The 20557-nt window shown below is 48.1% G+C and overlaps 2 protein-coding genes across 3 annotated transcripts in view; one reads left to right on the top strand and one right to left on the bottom strand.

The window, feature by feature from the left end:
* Nucleotides 1–483: 483 nt before the first annotated feature.
* On the bottom strand, nucleotides 484–20089 carry LOC110198414 (signal transducer and activator of transcription 5A-like). Its single transcript, XM_020972687.2, is given in 20 exon segments — nucleotides 484–2070; nucleotides 2908–3015; nucleotides 3610–3661; nucleotides 5363–5518; nucleotides 6236–6366; nucleotides 6529–6623; nucleotides 7302–7492; nucleotides 7495–7507; nucleotides 7741–7833; nucleotides 10568–10690; nucleotides 10842–10929; nucleotides 11344–11523; nucleotides 12132–12287; nucleotides 12572–12723; nucleotides 13179–13309; nucleotides 14654–14828; nucleotides 16467–16556; nucleotides 17693–17849; nucleotides 18458–18595; nucleotides 19972–20089. Coding segments are annotated over 19 exon segments (2346 nt in total). The 5' UTR covers nucleotides 18586–18595; nucleotides 19972–20089; the 3' UTR covers nucleotides 484–1943.
* Nucleotides 19485–20557, top strand: part of STAT5B (signal transducer and activator of transcription 5B) — a 77266-nt gene continuing 76193 nt past the window's right edge. For both annotated transcript variants that reach the window (XM_020972684.2, XM_020972682.2), the window contains exon 1: nucleotides 19485–19885. The gene's annotated coding sequence lies outside the window, so the exon portion shown is untranslated. The remainder of the gene's footprint in view (nucleotides 19886–20557) is intronic.

Here is a 20557-nt window from a genome sequence, read left to right as displayed (position 1 = left end):
GGGCCAATGTTGCCACCTACTGGTCTTCTGGAGGAGGGGGGAGAAGGAGACAGCTGTGGCCACAGTAAGATCCTAGCCAGGGACTAGACTAGGAAAGAATCTGGAATTCTTCCCCCCCAAGACCCAACTCCCGAATTCCTCTGTGATGGTGGCTATAAAACTGGGTATATTCCACTATGCCTCTTACTCCCTATCTATCTCCACTTACTCCAACATATGTCTCCTTCACAGAGAGTCACTGATCTCCTTCATGATACTGTTTGGAAAGATTTGGCATTCCCCAAGATAAATTAGCCAGAAGTAGCTGTATCTCAGAAATTTTAAGATAGGTGATATGGCCTCAAGTTGCAAAATTCCATCACTGGGACACAAAGGAGAGAAAGAATTGTGAAACGCTCAGGTCCACATTCCACATTCATCATTCATCCCCACCCCCCAACCCCGTTACGTATCCTAGCACCTCCCACCTAAGAAACAAGGCCATTCTTAAAAAGCATTTTATTCAAAAACAGCATTTCTTCACTTTATCCAAATGTTTTGTACAAAGTACAAAAAGTATATGGTGTCATCCTCTGGCCCCTACCTGCTCTGATCTCAAAGTCATTCCAACCTCTAATCTTAACCCTCACTTCCCACTACAGCATAGATAGATGTTCCCCCACTTTGTAAACCTAACTCTTTCTAATCTCCAGCCTGCTAGGTTAGCTGAAAGGGATATTGGGTAGCTGACAGAAATGCAAGACTAGGGGAAGGCTCCTGTCAGTACCAAAACCATTTGCAATGAGACTCCCAAGGGCACCAAAGATCAGCTTCTGGAATCAGTCATAGATACAGTTGTAGTTTCTCTTTTCTCTGACAGAATTTTTTTTTAAGACTTTAAGTCCTGCTTACTGTGTTCCTGACATCTTCCCTCTCCTGCTGCCAAGGCCATCCTGTTTTCTGGTCATTGCCAAGGTCATGGTATGTGTGCATGAGTGCGTGTATGTGTGTGTGTGTGTGTGTGTGTGTGTGTGTGTGTGTGCGTGCGCGCATGCGGACTCATGCTCGAGTGCATGGGGGGGGAGGGGATGTGGGTAAGGAAAAGAAAACAGACTTAAAACAGGCCTAAAGGGTCAGGACCTCTGACCCAAGAGAGAGGAAGAGGTCTAGCAACCACTCACAGGAACAAGGCAGCTCTTTACACCACAGCTTGTTTCTAGTTAACCCTTTCTGGACAGTCTGGGGGCATGGTTGGGTCAATCTGTAAAGCATTCCCAGGAGTTCTAGCCCAGACCCTTCTGTGCATGGGATTGTAGGACCATAGATTTTGAGCTGAATAGGCTCTTGAAGGTGCTCTGGTCCAATTCCTTACCAATATGGAAACTGAGGAGATCAAGTAGGTTGCACAAGAGTAACACAGAGGAAGAGCCATAATTAAAATCCAGGCCTTTGGGCTTCGAATCCAGGGCTTTCTACTGTACTACCTGGATTGACTAATTATACACAGACGTGTGTGTGTGAGCATAGACTAGTGCACACACATACGTACAGGTGCATTTGGGAAGCCACTCAGATCAGCACATGGGGAAATAATGTCCTGCCTCCCACTCCTCTCAGACAATCCTGCCCCACCTACTGCTGCTAACAGGGCAAAAGAAAAAAAGAAAACATTCCCCCCACCCACCCCTTCCCTTTCCCTCCTAACAATCAAAGCTTATGGACTGGCTTTTAGACAAGAGAAAAAAATAGTCACAGTCCCTGAGGCCCTGAAGATGCTGGCAAACACTAGACAGTAGGGGAAGAAGCCACCCACCCCACTGGCATCACATACACAGAAATCCCGAGGTCCCAACAACCATCAACACTTCACATTTTGAGTACTGTCTCCAATGATGCATGGATTTCACACCAATCAGTGAAAAGAGGGAAGAGGGTGAGGAGACATGGAGTGGAGGGGTAAGAAGTCATGACTGGGTGTGGGGGATCCACTGACTGTCCATCGGTCGGCTTAAAAGTTCTTCAACATGTCTTGCTACGTCCATCGTTTCATCCAGGTCAAAATCCGCATCAGGATCAAGGACAGAGTCAGGGCTGGTGGAATAAAAGGGAAGCCTTGAGAGTTCAGAGGGAACACAATGGATTCCCCACTCCAGATTATCTCACGGGTGTGCCCCTACGGCTCACCCAAGGATGGCAGCCCATGCCCCTCCCCCACTCAGGCTGCCCAAAGGATTCTGATCGCATCTGGACAACACAGCTCCCATTAAACCCAGAGGAGGGGTCTCCAGGGGTAGCTGGGAGCAGGCAGTGCTTGGTGAAGGACAACTAAGAGTCCATGCCTACCTCTGCTCTTACAGTGACCACCAGCTTCTTTCAGAATCTCACACCTACTGCACTTGGGGAAAAAGTAGGAGCCCAGGGCTATGCCCCAGTAATCTGGGGTCCGTACAGTGGGATGGGGGGAACATTTTATATCTGCATTTTCACTGACCTTTGGTTTCCTTTGTGCTCCTATGCATTTTATGTGTCTAAAAACATTATTGTGAGAAGGGGTCCAAAGGCTTCAGCAGACTTCCAAAGGGGTCTGTAACACCAAAAATGGTGAAGACCCCTCTCCTAGGTGTTTTGAAAATTGGGAAAGGCTAGACTATTAGAGCTATCCCTAAATCTGGAGATGGTGAGTTCTCCTTTGCTAGGCAGAAATCTTCCAACCAAAGGCTAGATGGCCACTAGTTCAGAAGGATGTAGAAGATACTCTTGCTCAGGCATACAGTAGACTATATGGTCCCTTCTAACACTGTGATTCTGGACCTAAGCCACAAACCTATGCCTAAAGCCAGTAAAACCCAGCCCAATCGGGGAACCCATCTGAGACCAGTTCCTTGGAACAGTTACCACCCCTCCCCTTTCTATGCAAGTGCAACCTACTTCTGGGGATACACGTTATAATGAGACTGGGAGCACACAGCTGGGGATGGGGCCTGATCCATGAATGTGGCACTGCCTCCTGAAGAATCTGCAGATGCACTGACAAACCTGGAGAAAAAAGAAAAAACAGTCATAGATCCCCGCCCTCGGGAGGGCTGAAATGAGAGCCCGCTAGGGCCCTTGCTGGTTTTATGATCCTAGGGCTTGGACCTGGAGGGAAACATACTCGCTAAGCATCTATTCAGTCTGTCACAGCTGCCTGGGCTAGATCATCACCTCAGAAAAACCCAGATCTGCCCCTTCTCCCCTGGCTCCTGTTCCCTTGGGAATCTCATATGGGCTCAGCAGTTTGAGGTACTGCTAATAGCTCCTTCATGTACTGCTAATTGAGTCTGAGGCACTTCAAGAGGTCATCTTGACACTTCTCCTGAGGAAGCTGTTTTTAGGGGTGGGAAGGAAGAGGAGGTGCCCCCTCTGCCCTGGGGACTCAGGGAAGGGGAGCTCTGAACTGAGGGTCCTGACTCAAGACAAAATGAAAGATCCCACTCAACATCATTCAGCAAGGTCTGAGTCTGGGGAAGGGTGGATTTATGGATTATGGGTGTGGATGGGGGGGGTGGGAAGAGGGGGTTGTGGGTAGGGGAAGCAAAATGGAAAGAAAGAAAATCTAAATGTGAATACTGATGGGAGCTGAACACTTACTCTGGAACCACCTGCTTGATCTGTGGTTTCACATATCCATCCACAGCTTTACCTACCAAGGAGAAAAAAGGAGAAATAAATTGAAATAACTGGTGGCTCCCAAGACAGGGGTGGTGGTAGAGGGGAAGTGGAAATAATAATTCTAATACTATGAATAATAACAATAATAGCTAGCATGTATATAGCACCTTAAGGTTTGCAAAAGCACTTTACATATATTATTTTATTTGATCTCAAAGCAACCCTAATAATGTTGTTGTTGTTGTTCAGTCATTTTCAGTTGTGTCTGACTCTTCATGACTCCTTTTGAGGTTTTCTTGGCAAAGATTCTGGAATGGTTTGCCATTTCCTTCTCCAGCTCATTTTACAGATGAGGAAACTGAGGCAAACAGGGTGACGGGACTTGCCCAGGGTCACAGAGCTAGTAAGTGTCTGAGGCTGGATTTGAACTCAGGTCTTCCTGATTCCAGGCCTGGCACTCTATCCACTGCACCACCTAGCTGGACAATGTGCTCTTATTATCCCAATTTTACCTATCAGAAATCTGAGGCTAAGAACATTTAAGTGCCCTGTCCAGGGTCACATAGACAGTAATATCTGAGGCTGGATTTGAACTCAGGACTTCCTAACTACATGTCTAATGCTCTCTCAACTATACCATTTATGCTATCCCCAAGACAGCAGGAGCCTAGGAGAAACATGCAGTACTTGTAGATGGATTAAAGATGCAGTTTAAGAATTATTCAGCTATAAATAAAATTCAACCATCTAGGAGGAAAGAGCACTGCATTTGGAATGAGAGGGCCTTGGTTCAAATGCTGTCTCATTTACTTACCATGTGTATAACTTCGAGTAGGAAGATCTGGGTTCAAATCCCACCCCCCAAGAGACTTGCTAGATATGTTATTCAACCTTTCTGGGCCTCAGCTTCCTAATCTGTAAAATGGAGGGGAGGGGTTATAGAAGATGATCTCAAAGGTCCCTTCCAGATCTAAATTTATGATTCTTATCAATTCCTTCCCTGCTCCCCTCCTTTAAAAAAAAAAAAGATTAAAAAAAATTCTAGGGGCAGCTAGGTGGCGCAGTGGCTAGAGCACCGGCCCTGAAGTCAGGAGGACCTGAGTTCAAACCTGGCCTCAGACCAAACATTTGACACTTACTAGCTGTGTGACCCTGGGCAAGTCACTTAACCCCAATTGCCCCCCCCAAAAAATTTTTAAACTTAATGATCTCAACAAATATGAACCTGCAAACTAAATAAGGAAAGAACTTTCAAATAAATTTTAAATTCTAAATTATATGCATTTTAATAAGAGCAAAATTAGAAATGTTAATAAAATAAAGACAGGCGCCACTGATTTGTTCTATGCCTCCTTCCTTCCTGTCTTTCTGTGTACTTCAAGAGTTGAGTTGTTATTGTTTGTTTATAAATCCAAGTCAACGAGAGCCCTATTTTTATAATTCTATTTTCTCCCTACCATTTTCCTTTCACATTTGCCCTCCTGTCCCACAGATTGATTTGGTGACAGGGAGAAGATTCATCACTTTATTCTGCTGCTTGTAAGCATCAGTCCTGGGGACAGTTCTCAGGAAGGAGAAGCTGATTCAAATGAGGTTGGTGGGTTAACACGCACGGAGAAGAATTATGTAGATCTCCCTATTCCCCTGAGATACCAGCCTTCTTTGCAAATGTAGACAATGCAGAACCTCGGTCTGCTAAGAGAAAGAGCCCTGCATGTGAAATAGGACTCACCAAGCACAGGGGTGTAATACTTGGAGAAAACTTCATCCTTGGGTCGGTCTGGGAATACATAGATGAGATAGGTCAGGTCTCCCAGGCGGTCCGCCAGGGATCGAATGGAGAAATCCTTTGCTGTGAATGGCTTCAGGTTCCACAGGTTCCGATCGGCTATGGGAAAAGATACACGTGCCCATCAGCATACTGTAAGGGTTAGGGAGGGAAAGGGAGGGAACTAGGTAGCACAGTGGGTAAAGCACTGGACCTGGAGTGAAGAAGACCTGAATTGATTCCTGCCTCTGATACTTACTGACTATGTGATTCTGGACAAGTCACTTAACCTCTCTCTGCCTCAATTTCCTCATCTGTAAAATGGGGATAACAATAGCATCTAACCTCACAGGGTTGTTGTAAGGATCAAATGAAATAGTGTCTGTAAAGTGCTCTGCAAACCTTAAGGAACTATAAAAATGCTATGATTATTACCTGGAAGCTTCATAGCAGCTTTCCCAAGAAACAGAGACCTTTACCATCACCCAATCTCCCCAGCATAATGAAAGGAACCATATCAGTAATGTGCCAAGATGGACAGTCTAATCTCCCTAGGTACCTCGATGTCTGCAAGGCTGGAGAAATTACCCAAACTCAGTTCCTGATTTGGTGAAATGGTAAGAAGAAAAACTACTTTTGTTCAACTCCCTTCCCTATGTGTGAAGCTCTTGGCTTCTCTTTTGTCTCCTGGATTCAAGATCTGGAAGAGGAATGCTGAAGGGGATAAGCAAGGTGGAGAGTGGAGGAAAGAGGAGGAAAGAGAGTCAGGGAAAGGAAAAGTAAAGGAAGGGAAGAGGAAATTGAGTGGCTTGTTGTGTTGGGGGTCTGGGGACTCACGGGAATCAAACTTCCAGGCGATGGTGATGCCCCCAATTTCAGAGTCACTGAATCGCAGCAGGAAAGTTCCATCGGGTTTGTTGATGAGCAGGTCATGGGCCTGCTGTTTGTTCACAAAACCCAGGATGGCCCTAAGGGAGGAGGAGCATGATGGGGGCCTTCTTACCCCCTGCTCAGAACCTGTTAAAACTGCCTTCCCTGCTTGATCCCCAAATTCCATAGCTAGACCCCGGACTGGTCCCACCCCTACCACCTCCATTCCCCCAAAGCTGCCCTGTGCTATAGCTCCTTACCCATCATTCCAATGGGGCTTGTGATGCTTCCTCAGTACGTCCATCACCCCATCAAACCACTGCCAGAATGTGTAATTCCAGCCTGGCAGATTCTCCTAGAACAACCCCCACCCCCCAAAAAAACAAAGAGGTCTGAGTTAAGGCTCGTACTTGGAACACCTTCCCCCAAATCAAGCAGATGGTAGCAGTCTACCCCCACCCCTTCCTGAATCAAACCTGCTCCAAATGACTAAATTACTTCTCCTACCTACTACCAGCTAAGCTTCAGAAACTCCCCGACCCCCCCCCCCCACACTCCTAATATAATCCCACAGGGCAGGAGACTGAGGGAAAGGAGCAGAATGAGGTCTAGAGTCTAGGGAGAGTACAGGTTAGCATATTTCCTTCAGGCTTCCTTTGTTCAAGTTCTTTTAAGATTATATTCCCTGCTTTCTTTTAAGGCCCTCTGTCCATTTTCTTCCAAATTCCAGGTATAGGCCCATATATTTTGCTTCATTCTATATGTTCTATTATAAAACACTAAAACTGACTATATGCGCTCAAAAGTCCAGTTGCTTAAGACATGCAAGTAATAGAACTTCGAGTTCAGTAACATTTTCTCTATTCCACCCAAAATCTGGATGAGTTTCAGGAAGCCCTTTTACCCAAAAGAGCTGCCCTTTGTTAATGAAAGGTAGAGGCCCTGGAAACAGGATTGGAAGAAAACTCCCCAAGGCATCTATCGTGAATGATTCTCCCGAGGTGTACAGTTGTTTGACCCCCATTTCCCTCACCCTGTTGAACTGGGACCAAGAGATGGCCATGCTGTTGTAATCCTCCATGTTGTTGCTGCTGCTGTTGAACAGTTTCTGAGCCAGGAACACCAAGTTCTCCTTCGTCAGGCCTCGGTTGCTCTGGACTTCTGCCTTGAACTTCATGTTGAGAGCCTCGCACAGCTGGGGCCACAGTACTTTGTCAGGTACGCAAATGGCACCCGGCCCTGGAGAGGGGGAGATGACAGGGAGATCAAGTCAGAGAGAGGAACCAGCCCCAGGAGACCAGGAGAGGGGGAGTAGGCAGAGATGGGGAGCTCTCATTGGCTCCTCAGACCTCAAGTTCAGTCATCCTCCCACCTCCCAGCTCTGGCCCTGGGTGAAGGCAATAATGAATGACAGTCTGAAGGGTCCTGAGGCCTGACATTCCCGGAAGAGTCACAGCAGAGAGGTCACTCACGGGCTCAGCAAATGCATTGTCCCATAGCACCGTGGCTGTTGCATTGTGGTCCTGGCTCCCATGAACAATGACTACCACTGGAAGGGACAGGGTCTGCAGGGGTGAGAAAAGCAAAGATTTGGGGAGGGGAATGGAGTATAGGATCCACGTGGCATCTCAAATTCAAGGCTCCCCAATTCACAAGTGGGGGTCTCAAATTCCTACAAAGAAATGTTCCTTTTAGGTTCCTGATTGATTGACTTCTAGCATAGAATGGAGACTAAGTTTTTCTCATGTGTCACAACAATTGACCAGAGGCCTAGATGGGGTTCAAATTCCACCACTGATACTTACTAGCTGGGTTATCCTGAATAAGTCACGTAAACTCCCTAAGCTTTAGTTTTCTCATCTGCAAAATGGAGCTAATAACAGCACCTATGGGTTTTTGTGATAATCAAATGAAATACTGTGCTTGATACTTTGCAAACATTAATACACCATATAAATGTTAGCTATTAGCTATCTGCTGGGTTTAATGACTAACTCTAGGAGGATGATTACCAAATCTATATATCCAGACCTAGTCTCTCTCCTGAGGTCTAAATGAGCATTTCCCACAGTCTATTGGATATTTCAAAATGGATGAACCTTAGGCATCTCAAACTCAACAGACTCAAAATAAACTCATTACATTTTCCCTAGAATTCACCTGCCTTCTGAACATCACTATTTCTGTTGAGGGTACCACCATTCTTCCAGTCTGAAATCTAAGTTTGAAATTTGAAATCTTGGTGTTGGGCTTCATTCCAAGTCCCCCTCAGCCTTCATATCCAATCAGTTGCCAAATCCTGTCTTTTCTATCTCCACAACATCTCATACCTCTCCCTTTTCTCTTTACTCCCACAAGCCACCCCCTTGGCCAAGCCCTCACCATCTCCAAATTGTGCTATTGAAAGAACCTCCTAATTAGTCTCCTTGCCTCAAATTTCTCTTCTTTCCAATCCATCCTCCGAAAGATGTCAAAGTGATTTCCCTAAAGCCTAGGCTTGACCGTGTCACCCTCTAACTCAATAAACTCAATTGAGTTCTTATTGCCTCACATAAATTCCTCTGTTTTTAGTTTTTAGAGGCTTTTATAACCTGAACCCAACTTACTTTTAAAAACTTATACATTATTTCCCTTCCCTCTGCAGTACCATCTAACTTACCATGGCAACAGAAGAACCAGTGGGTCTTACCTTCTGACCTTGCAGCTAAATCCTTTCTGTGTTATCTATCTCCCCTGATTTGAACACGAACTCATAGAAAGCAATTGTTTCATTTTTCTATCTGTATCCTCAGTACTTAGGTCAGTGCTTGGCACACAGCTAGAGTTTAACAAATGCTTTTTCATTCATTTATTTATTCCCACACTCTGATCCAGCCAAAATGACCTTCTTGCTGTTCTTTACACATACCACGCTCTTTCTCCTCTCTGCACCTTTGCACTGGCTGTGCACCCCATAACTGGCATGTACTCACTCCTACCTCATTTCAGCTTCTTACAATCCCTTATTCCTTTAAAAATCTCAGTTCAAGTTCTACCTTACACATGTAGTCTTCCTGATCCCCACTGCTGCTAGTGCCTCCTACACAAAAATTTACATTGTATATTTTTACTATATCCTTACTTATTTACTCTTATTTCTCAAGTGGAAGACAAGGACAGTTCAATTTTTTTTTCTTTGTATTCCTAGAGCCTAGCACAGTGGGACATAGGAGGCCCTTAAAAATGCTTGTTGATTGATTATTAAGAGTTCACCACCCTGGTTATCTTTCTCTTTCTTGGTCTCCATTCTCCTCACAACATAGACTAAAGGTTGAAGTCTGACAGGGGTGTTGTTGTTATTATCCTTGCTGTGATGATGATGATAGACTCCTGACATTCTCATACCAGCATTGCTCTGGAAGGGCAGCTAAGTGGCACAGTGGATAGAGCACTGGATCTAGAGTCAGGAAGACTCAGCTTCTTGATTTCTAATCTGGTCTCAGACACTTACTGGCTGTGTGACCTTGGGGCAAGTCACTTAACCCTGTTTGCCTCAGTTTCCTCATCTGTAAAATGAGCTGAAGAAGGAAATGGCAAACCACTCCAGTATCTTTACCAAGAAAACCCCAAATGGGGTCATGAAGAGTGGGACAAGATTGAAAAATAGTTAAACAACAACAAAATGCTCTGGTTAGCTGTGTGACTTCTGGCTGATAAATCACCTTAATACATATGTAACCACTGTCCCAAGGCCCATTGGTATGGAACTCTCCTCACTGGTGGAGAAGAATGCCCTGCCATGTGGTATACACAGGAGATTATACACCAGACAATACAGAGTGAAAGAGCTCTCCCATTGGGAATGAGATAATTCAGTTCAACCAAGAGAGAGAATCCTTGATCTCACCCAAAGGGAGATCTCTAAATTATAAGCTGGGAAGAGGGACACAATGGCGACTTCTGGCTCCTCTCATGTTTTCCCAGAGTTTTTTCCTTCAACAACCTGAAGTGATGTAGGCCTCTTCCATCTGCTCTATTGAAGCTGGAAGCTAGAAGCTCCCAAAGTGCCTCAACACTTGAAGAAGGTTTGAAGCTTGAGGAGTCCTCACCTTGCCGAGTCCCAAAGGGGTCGAAGAACTGAAGAAGCCCTCCTACCTCTCATCAACTCTGCCCAGGCCCTCATGCAGGCCAGAGATTCCATCTCTACCAATAAGGAGAGAGCCCATACCAATGAGCCTAGGGACAAGGGTTACATGGGGATCCACTGATTTCTCTGCACCTCCCTCCCATTCTGATGAGAGAAGTCCCCTGAGTTTTTACCTTAACTTGAAACACAAGCTCATTTCCCCCAATGCTGAACTGAGACTCGAACAGGACTGTGAATTTTTCCTCCGTCACTGACTCTGCACCCCGCCTGTCTGCCCGCTTAATCCTCTTCAGGGACTAAAAAGGCAGGAGATCACATGTGAAGAGAGATGAACGATTCCCTGCCCAAACCCCAGCCACCTGGCCTCTGCTCGTGAAACCCAAATATTTTCCCACTACATATTCCATATAATCCCAGCCCCCACTCTCTGCCAAGCTGCATCCTCACCATATTCCTGAAGTGTGCGCTGAGGGTGCCTGTTGCCTGGTGATACTCCATCACGCAGCAATTGTTCAAAATCTCCCCACTGCACTCACTGTAAAACAAAGATATGTCTAAACCGAGATTAAGCATCCACTATCCTCAAGGGTGCTTTCTCCTTCCAGGTCCTGATCCGGATTTCCCTTCTCCAAGAAGCCATCCCAGATTACTCAGCTCTCCTGGAGATAATACCCCCTCCAGCACTGACACCTACCAAAAGCATATGTTTCTAATTGATGTCTAACCTATCACATCAGACTGGGAGCTTTCCGAGGCCAGGGATTGTGGTTTCCCTCATCAAACTGGAAACTTTCTGAGAGCTGGGACTCCACAGGAGGTGAGGAGCAATGGGGAGGGGAAGGAGGCTATGGAGGAAGGAAGGAGTCACACTATGTCGACGGTGCTGCCCATAGGACCCCAGCATCTCGGAGGGGAGCAGCAGATAGGAAGGAAAGGCGTCCATCATTACTTTCGAGTGTTCTCGTTCTTCAGCAAAGACTTGGCCTGCTGCTCACTGATGATGGTGGCCTTCACTTGAGGAGGGTTCATGTGCACATTCAACTTCCCACCCACCAGGAGACGCACTGTAGCTGCAAACTTGGTCTGTGTCTTCAGGACCTGAGGGGGCTGCTTCTCAATGATGAAGGTGCTGGAGGGAAGAGAAATAACCAGACATCCAGGATGCTGCTGACACCAGATGACATCGTCCCTTCTCATGAGCCAGTTTTTCCCCCCAGCCTGAAGCAGCAGACAGGGAATCACTACAGCTGCTTCTCAAGGCCCGGAGGTCATGCAGCTAGGTGTACTAGGGATGGCCTTGGGCCCTTTCAATTCCTAGGGATGGGTGGGTCTCCCCTAAGAAGACTGTAGCTGTAAAAGATGGATGACCCCGTTCTTATCCAGAAGAAGGACACTGAGAGTTAGAAGATGGCAGGGAGGGGAAGGGACCTAAGTTAGAAGGCCAAAAGGAGCCAGGGACCACTGGCCTGGGGGAACAAGGGAAGGTGGGGCATCTGTTCTTGGGGAGTTCTCTCAGAAGCAGAGAGAGCCATCCCTCTCTCCAGCACACTGTCTGTGGGGAGTGAGAACCAGGGAAGCTCAGTTCAGGCTTCTCAGCCTGAGAAGCAAGAGCCCAAGAGGAAGAAGAACAGTACAAGACAGGACAGCCAGATTTCCCAAGCTCAGTGATCCCCAGAACTCTGCCTTGCTCTCCAAGGCTGGGCTGGCTCAAGATGAACGGAAGCTGGGAGCAGTCACCTGGTCACCAAGGCAGAGATGATGTCTGTGATGGTGGCATTGAGCTCAGTCAGCATCTCCTCCACAGGTCCAGGAATGGGCAACTGCTGACAAAGATGCTCAGCCCTCCTGATCTGCTGCCGGTTCTGCCAGATGATCTCGGCCAACTTCTCGCACCTGGGTGTGGAGGCCACAGGGCAACACAAAGGGAATGGGTTAAACTGTCCAGGACACAGGCTGACCCAGTACTGGCCTAGGGAGAGACAGCCCATGCTAGGCAGGGACCTCCTCTCCAACCACGGGAAAGAACTCCCAGTGGAGGATTGGGGTGGGGTGGGGCGGTGCTTGGCTTCAGCCAACTTCCCTAACCCTTCAGTCTGGAGGAGAGCTCCAGAGCCTCGAGTCCCCAGGACCGGCCCTGAGGGTGGAGCCCCCCGGCCAAAGGCCCCTCCCTCACATACCAAGACTGCAGGACGTCCAGGCTGCCCTCTGGAGGCCCCCCGTTCCCGGCCAGCTGCTGCCTTCTCTTCCACTGGATCAGCTCATCATCCAGAATGACAGTTTGCTGCTTCCGGAGCAGCTGGAGGGTCTTCTGATGTTTCTCTGCTAGCTCCTGCCAAGGTCACTGGATCAGAGACAAAGCTGGGAGCCACCTTACAGCTCTTCTGGTCCAACCCGCTCACTTGACCCATGAGCAGACAAGTCCAGAGAGGGCCAGCTCCAGTCCCCACAGGGAGCAGTGGTAAGGGACAGAGCTGGGATTAGAAGCCAGGGGTTCTGACTCCACAGGGTGAAGGCCAGGTCCCGTGGAGGGCTCAGAGCACAGCCTATCTCTGCTCCCCTTAACAAAGAGGAAAATGACAGGGAAGGTCTTTTCTCACAGGCTTGCTCACTTCTCTTGGTCCACATTCCCCACAGAGAAGGGAATCCCCTGCAGCCGCCCTGCCTGGCTCTGTGGCTCTCCTCCCCCCAGAAGAGATCAGGATGTGGCTGCCCAGGTGAGGATCCCCACCACCCCTCACCCCCCATCACTCATGCCCAGGACAGAGTGGAAAGGAAGGAGCTCACCACGCGGTACTGCTGGAGAGTCTGGGCCTCCCGCTGCAGCCAGGCCTCCAGGGACACCTGCTTCTGCTGAAGTGCTGTTTCCCTTGTCAAGCGTTCCTGGGGGCTCAGCTGTGACAGCTGGGAAAACTGAGCTGTGGGGGACACGAACAGACCAGGACACTGCCCTTTAGCCTTCACCCAGGAAGCTTTGGGGACCCAGGCACCTTCTGATCAGGAGACAGAAAGGCCCACAGTGAGGGATACCCTCCCCTCCAAAAAGGGGAGAGATCCCTCTGAGCCACCGCCCTCCTACTTTCACCCGCCTCTCCAACACCAACCAGCATCTTGTTCAGCCATTCCTATCATGCCTCTAGATGATGGAGGCATGAGGTCTTCAACCTATCCAGAAACAGCCTCATCCTTGTCCCCCAAATACAACAATGGACAGTCAGGGCCCAATTCATACTCCACACTCCCTCCCATCTGCCTGGGGATGGCAGCTTCTCCCAGATGAGGAATGTGATGAGGGAGAGAGAGAGAGAGAGAGAGAAAGAGAGAGAGAGAGAGAGAGAGAGAGAGAGAGAGAGAGAGAGAGAGAGAGAGAGAGAGTGTGTCTGTGTGTGTGTGTGTGTGTGTTCAAGAGTCAGAAGACAGACACCAGAATGCCATGATCCCACAGAAGGTGCAAAGTGAGGGGAAGCTGTCTGATCTCAGAACAGCCTGAGAGAGGGTGCTCATGCTCTGGCTGTCTCCAACTGTGCTCCCAGCCCAGGCACTTGAGCCTGGCCTTTCTGACAGCATGCCTGTCTGGCTCCCCCTGGGACAAGGCCAGGCTCCAGCCTAAGGGAAGCAACTCCTGGAAGGCTAGGAGAGGGAGCTCCTAGAGCTCCACAAGTGCTTTTTCCCATGGACAGCCCCAGCCTGCTTCTTCTACTCTGAAGGCTGCTGCATCCTGGGCACAAGGCAGACACTATGCCCTGCTCAAAGGAAGAGCTGTTCAGCTGGGAGCACTGAGCTGCTGAGCTGCTCAGCTGCTCCACAGACACCTCCTCCTGGAAGCCTTCCTGAAGCAAGGCCTCCCACAAACTCTCAAATTCAACCAATTCCTACCATCCCTGCTTGGGCAGACCGTGGTATCTTTGTGTTCTAAGGAACATTCCTGTTTGGGGGAGACTGAGATGATGGGTGTTTTTAAAGCACCCGCTGTGGTCACAGCAGTGGCCAGTATCACACTTAGCTTGGGAGCTGCCTGAGAGTAGAACCAGTTTCCCCACTGGACTAGAAGCTGGGTGAGGGTAGAGATCAGGTCCCTCCCTTCTTCTTTAGCCCCTTTGCCACTGCTCTCCATTTCTCAGGGATGGGGCTCCCCGACAGCTCCAGCCCAAGGCCAATGCCCCAAACCAGGAGACCCATTTTTCTCTCCAGTCCTGAGCTCTCTTGGTGCTTCCTGGTCCCACCTTCACCCCCAGCCCTGACTCCAGCCCCACTGGCCTCACCCTGGTTTCTGAGGCTCTCCTGGTACTGGATGATGAAATACTCCTGAGTCTGCTGCAGCTTCTTCAGCTCATTCTCTGTGTCCTGAGTGACCAGTCGCAGCTCCTCAAAAGTCTGGTTGATCTGCAGGTGTTTCTGGGACATAGCATCAGCCAGGTTCCCAGCTGGAGAGCTACACTGCAGAGGCAGAGGCAGCAGGGTCACATCATCAGAGGGCCCTGAGGCCTCAGGCACAGCCAGTGGCTCTCTGTGGCACACTCCACAGACTCCCAAGCCTTTAGCCACGAGGACAAGACAGTTACCATTTGGGCTACGGAAAGGAAAAAAGTCACCTAGGAAGACTAGGAGACTCTTGTTGTTTTTGTTTTGTTTTGTTTTGTTTTTTGCTTTTAGGCAATTGGGGCTAAGTGACTTGCCCAGGGTCACACAGCTAGTACATGTCAAGTGTTTGGTCTGAGTCCAGATTTGAACTCAGGTCCTCCTGACTTCAGGGCCGGTGCTCTATCCACTGCGCCACGTAGCTACCCCGAAGACTAGGAGACTCTTACAGGGCACAGCTCTGAAGAAAAAAGGAATCTTGGTTTGTTTCAGGCCTAGTCTCCCCTGAGGAAATCCTCAATGGGCTCCCTAGAAGGCATAAGGAGAGGGATTGTGCCAGAGGATCATTGGGGGATTTTCACTAACAATGAGGACTCCTCCTTCTTAGACTGCAGGCTGACCCCCACCTGGATAAATCACTCAGCTCTTCTGCCTTGCTATGGAATAAAATGTTCCAGCCATGTAGATGGCACAGTCTCCCAAAGAGATTTCAGCTCTTCTTCTCCCCACACACCCATTGACTTACAAGGCTAATGTAGCCAGGTTTCCATAGCACCAAGCACCCAGTGATTTATTTCCTTCAAGACATTTTGCTCTGTATCAACCAGCTTATCTTCCAGCCCACTACTAATTGATATGACCCTCAGATGGAGAGGATTTGGAATCCTCAACATCTCCAAAAACAGCATCATCCTCATCCTTCACAGAGAACGATTCATAATCAAAGCCTAATTCTTACTCCCACTAAAGCCTAATTCTTACTCCCACTACATCAAATCTGCTAGAGACAGCAGCTTCTCCCAGAGCAGGTTTGTAATAGAGAGGAGAAGAATGGAGGAATGGAGAGACAGGGGAATCTAACATTTTCCTGTACTATCAGGTGTAATTATGCATTGGTTAATTTTTGCTAAACTGTCTTTTTTTTCTTTCCCTTTTAGAGTGTGAACTCCTTGAGAGCAGATACTGTGGGGTATTTTTCTTTCTTTGTATCACTAGCATTTAGCACAATGCCTGGAAAATAGTGATTGCTTAAGAAATGCTTGCTGACTGACTTTTCCCCCCTCTCTTCCAGGGGATGGTCCGCAGTTTAGGGGAAAGTAGAGGGAAGGATATATTTAGAAATGAAGGTGATAGAAAACCAAAAGATATCAACAAAAATTTAAAATGGTTTTCAAAAGGCCTGGCTCAGAATAAGTCACCTGTTCCAGCATCTTGAACCATCACCTGATTCATCAAAACTGAAGCCTCATAATTTCTCACTCTCTTAGAACTGCATTTATTTATTTCTGTTTGTGATGTTTTATCATAAAATCAAATCATTTGACATATGGGTGTCCTATATCTCCCATCAGATGGTAAGGTTCTTGGGATCTTTCCTATTACTTTTGTATCCCCTTGGCAGCCCTCGGGACAGTCTTCTGTGCATAGGAGAAATTCAATGTGCAGAGAGAGTCTGATGAGAGAAGATGCTCTTTCAGAGCTCCCTGGGACACTCACATTGGTAGCTTCTCGGACCAGCCTCTGTTCATTGTATAATATGTGCCGGATGCATCGGACCAACTCCATGGGGCAGCGGTCATAAGTGCTCTGAAAGAATCAAACACCAAATGAACCTTCCCACTACCTCTGAAGTCTCCTGTTCCAACTATATCCATTTCTCCTAAACCAATAACTTTTTAAAAAATTTCTTACTATTTGTCATTCTCCTTTATTCTAGAATACCATCTCTCTTCCTTTCAACTAACCTGTAGTTTTGCCTCCTTCAAACCCAAAGCAGTATTTGCTTCTTCCAGAAAGTCCTCATGGATTATCCTTCATCTGATTCAATATTTATTGAGGGAAGGCAGGAAGGGAGGGAGGGAAAAAAGGAAGGAGAGAGGAATGGATTTCTCTCTAACTCTGCATCCCTTCAATACTGTGCATTCAGTTTACACCCAAAGGCTTACATATAAATATAGATATAGATATGTACATTATAATATATAGATATATAAGATCTCTCTATATACAATTTTCTTTCAAAAACAACAAACCATTATGAAGCATCTGGAAGACACTGTGTTGAGCTTTCCTTAGCATAGATATCACAAGTAATCCTTCCCTTATGCTTCATTGTTCATGTCTAGGACATACCTTGGCACAGAGGGTCATCTCTATTAACACAACCTCTTTTGAATTAAATGCTATCCCTTTCCCTTCAACCTCAACACTCCAGGATCCTGTTTTCAGTAGGGATGTACCTCCACATTTTACATCTCTCTGTCCTCTTATCTTCTGATTAGAGGATAGATTACCCCTGCTCCAGATGGCAATCTTATATTTAAAAGACACTCTAGTAAATGATCTTGCCACTTCCTTTTCCCTCCTATTCCATAACCTGGTAATCTTTTTTCTCTTTGAGATTAGCAGCCTTGACTGAGTTCTAATCTTTAATCTTCCCGCTATATGATAAACTGTCACAGCCTCTTGTCTTTGATACTGTTTCATTTATCATTCCCCCTTCAGACAATACTCCTCTACCTTGTAGCATAAGAAGAACAAGTCTAGGATACAAGTTACAAAGAAGAGGTGGGAGGGAATGAATGGAAACACAAAAAAGTTTAGCAGTTGGCTCAAGGTCACATAGTTTGCAAGGCCAAGATTTGAGGCCAAATGTTTTGATGCTAGGAAGAAGAAAAGGGAACATCATGTACCAGGAAGATGGCTCCAGATTTCACACCCACCTGCAGCTGAGTGGCATAATGTCCTAGCTTGATCTTCAGTAAAAACCCATCTTCCCCGACTTGGTGTTCAGCCTTCTTCTGTAGCTCTTGGATCAGGCCCTCTAGGAGCTGAGCAGCTTGGACACTGTCCTGGGGATTGTCCAGGTCAATGGAATTCCTAGAGTGGAAAGAGAAGTGGAGGGAGGGCAATGGACCATGGGTGCCATTTCACCTGGAGAGAAAGTGGAGGACTTGACAGTAAATGAAATTCTAAGTGAGCTCCCATAAATTAAAGGTTCTGCTCTGGTCTTCTTAGAGCCCACAGAATTCATTCTCAGAATTCATTCACACTCAGCGTGAATCAGAAATGAGAAAAACTCCTACTACCCTTCCTGCTCCCTCTTCCCCTTTCCTAGGGACGCCACCCCTTCCTCTAACAGTCACAGGGCAGAGACAAAGGGGGCAGAAAGAGAACCTGAGAGAGACAGACAGTAAAGCCATTAAGACAGGGAAAGATGGAGAGGCAAACACACCACAAAATATGAACAAAGCCCAGGCCAGAAAGGTGGGGGTGGGGAGGAACAGCAAGCCACAAAGAAAGAGAATGGGAAGATACCAACTTAGACAAACCACACACATAAACTAAGTCGCTGCTTAGAGAGAGCTTAAGCCAGAAACTGAAAAAGCCATGACCAATGCCTGGGATGACCACCTGAAAAACAGAGAAAGACTCCAGTCCTTCTATATCTTCCCCGATGGAAAAGAGTTTTTGATGTGTGTACTTACCAAGCCTGGCTCTCAATCCACTGAGCCAAGTAGTGGCGGACTTCGATGGGGAAGTGTTGTCCATAGAGGACCTGCATCTGGCGGAGGGCATCCCCTTGAAGTTGTTGTGCCTGGATCCAGCCTGCCATGACTTTGCACCTGAAGGAGGAGATGAAAGAGGGGGTAATTGGATTCAATTTAATTCAACAACAAACATTTCTTAAGCTACTTTGTATCTGGGGATTCAAAGAAAAAGATGAGAATGAGAGAGCAGAGGCCGGGACAAAGGCCAAGCAAGGGACCAGGAAAGGGGCTTGCCATTCTCATTTTCGTTCCTATCCATCAACTCTGGCTACTCTTATCTACATAGAGAAGGTACTCGGCCCTCTCCCTTCTACCAATACCTCCTCACTGCTTACTTGGTGTGATGGGAAGAGCACTGATTCAGAGACCAGGACTTGGGTTAAAATTCCAGCTCGTCTACTTACTATGTAACTTTAGGCATGCCACTTCCCCTCTCTAGACGTGTGTTTCCTTTTCTGTACTGTAAGGACGTTAGACTAGATACTCTCCAAAGTCCTTTCCAGCTCTAAATCTTACGATTCTAAGATTCTATAATTTTTTGGGGGGAGGGGGGAGGTGAGAAGTGGGCGTGTGAGAGGAAAGCCAACCCATCTCCCAGTGCCTGGAGCTGGAATGAAGGATGGTGCCAGATTCCAAGGGTTAGATGGCTAGGTTTCTCCTCCCTACCCCTTTCCCTAACGCCCCCAAACCGGGGCTTCCCCAAAGGCTAATAGTGCTAGAAACAGAAAGGGAAACCAGGTGGCTGAACCCTAGGAGTCCCCAGCTGGGGAGGGGTGGGACAGTCCCCCTAAGGCCCAAAGTGGGTAGGGATATTCCATTGGAGAGCCCCTTCCCCAACCCAGAGTCCCCCTCCTTGCTGGGAGATGATCCCACGTGGCTGGGGATAAGGGAAACCGGAGGTGAGTTGCAGCTCTCCTCCAGATCTTCTCGAACCCATCCTGGGCATCGCTCTCTCCTCGGTGGCAGAGAGATGTGCCATTTCTGTGTTTCTTCTCTCTCGAGACGCTGTCTCCTCCGAACTACGGAAACTCTCCAAGCCTCTGAATCTTTTTTCGGGACCCTAAGCAACCTGACTGGAGCCCTGAGATGCCCCGGCGCCGGAAGACGAAACGAGCGCCCCCTTGCTTTCTTTTCAGCAACCGCGAGGGCCCTCTTCTCCCGGCCAGCCGAACACCCCTCCTTGCCCCAGTCCAGACCCGCGCAGTGCGCTCTGGACGCATGAGCCAACCACCCTCACCTCCGGGCCCCCAGCAGCGGACCGCGGCTCTCCGCGCCCGGGTTCTCCTCTCCTGGGCCGGCGGCAACAGCTGCGGCTGAAGCTGCTACTACAGGAAGGAGCAGAGAGCAGCGATTTCCTCCTCAAAGGTCAGCTGCCTCCAACAGACCAAACACAGAGCGCAAAGCTCTCGCCAGCTCCCCTCCCTGCTTCCCTCCCTCCTTAGCTCGCTTACTCTCCGGCTAGGGCGAAGCGGCTGCTGTTACCACTCGCTCTGTAGCGTGGGCCTTCTCTGCGCCCTCGCCCGACGCAGTCCAGGCGGGGCGGGGATACAGGGGCTGTCCCACCAACTGTGCACCCCCCAAGGTCCCAACCCAAGTGCCCTGGCGTCTCCCGTGGGAGTGTCCCGGAGGGGGTGGGTGGTAGACGCAGCAACAAAAGTGCCGAAAGGAGTGACCCGGGGGAAGTGGGGAATCCCAGAGTAGCCGCCCTAGGGAGCCACAGGAGGCCTCATACTCTGAGAGTTCCAAATAAGTGCGTGGGGACTTCACCCACCGTCCCCTAAGGGCAGAGCTACCAGTATAGGGAAGGTGTGGGGACGACAGAGGAACCCTAATTATCCCCACGCACACCCAAGTAATCAGGATATCTACCACCGTGTACAGGATTGTCAACTTGTTCCGGTAAATAGTCGTGCTGCCTTTCCCTAGCAATCAAGAGACAGTTCTGTCAAAACCTCGGCAGGGGTCTGAAAGCAGACTCCTGATTGAAAGACCTTGCTGTCTGAAGTAACAAAAAGCTGGTGAATCCTCCACCATCTC

This window comes from Phascolarctos cinereus, unplaced genomic scaffold (genome assembly GCF_003287225.1).
Source record: "Phascolarctos cinereus isolate Bilbo 61053 unplaced genomic scaffold, phaCin_HiC Scaffold_5;HRSCAF=322, whole genome shotgun sequence".
Classification (NCBI taxonomy): domain Eukaryota; kingdom Metazoa; phylum Chordata; class Mammalia; order Diprotodontia; family Phascolarctidae; genus Phascolarctos; species Phascolarctos cinereus.
This window is presented reverse-complemented; position numbering and strand designations above follow the sequence as displayed.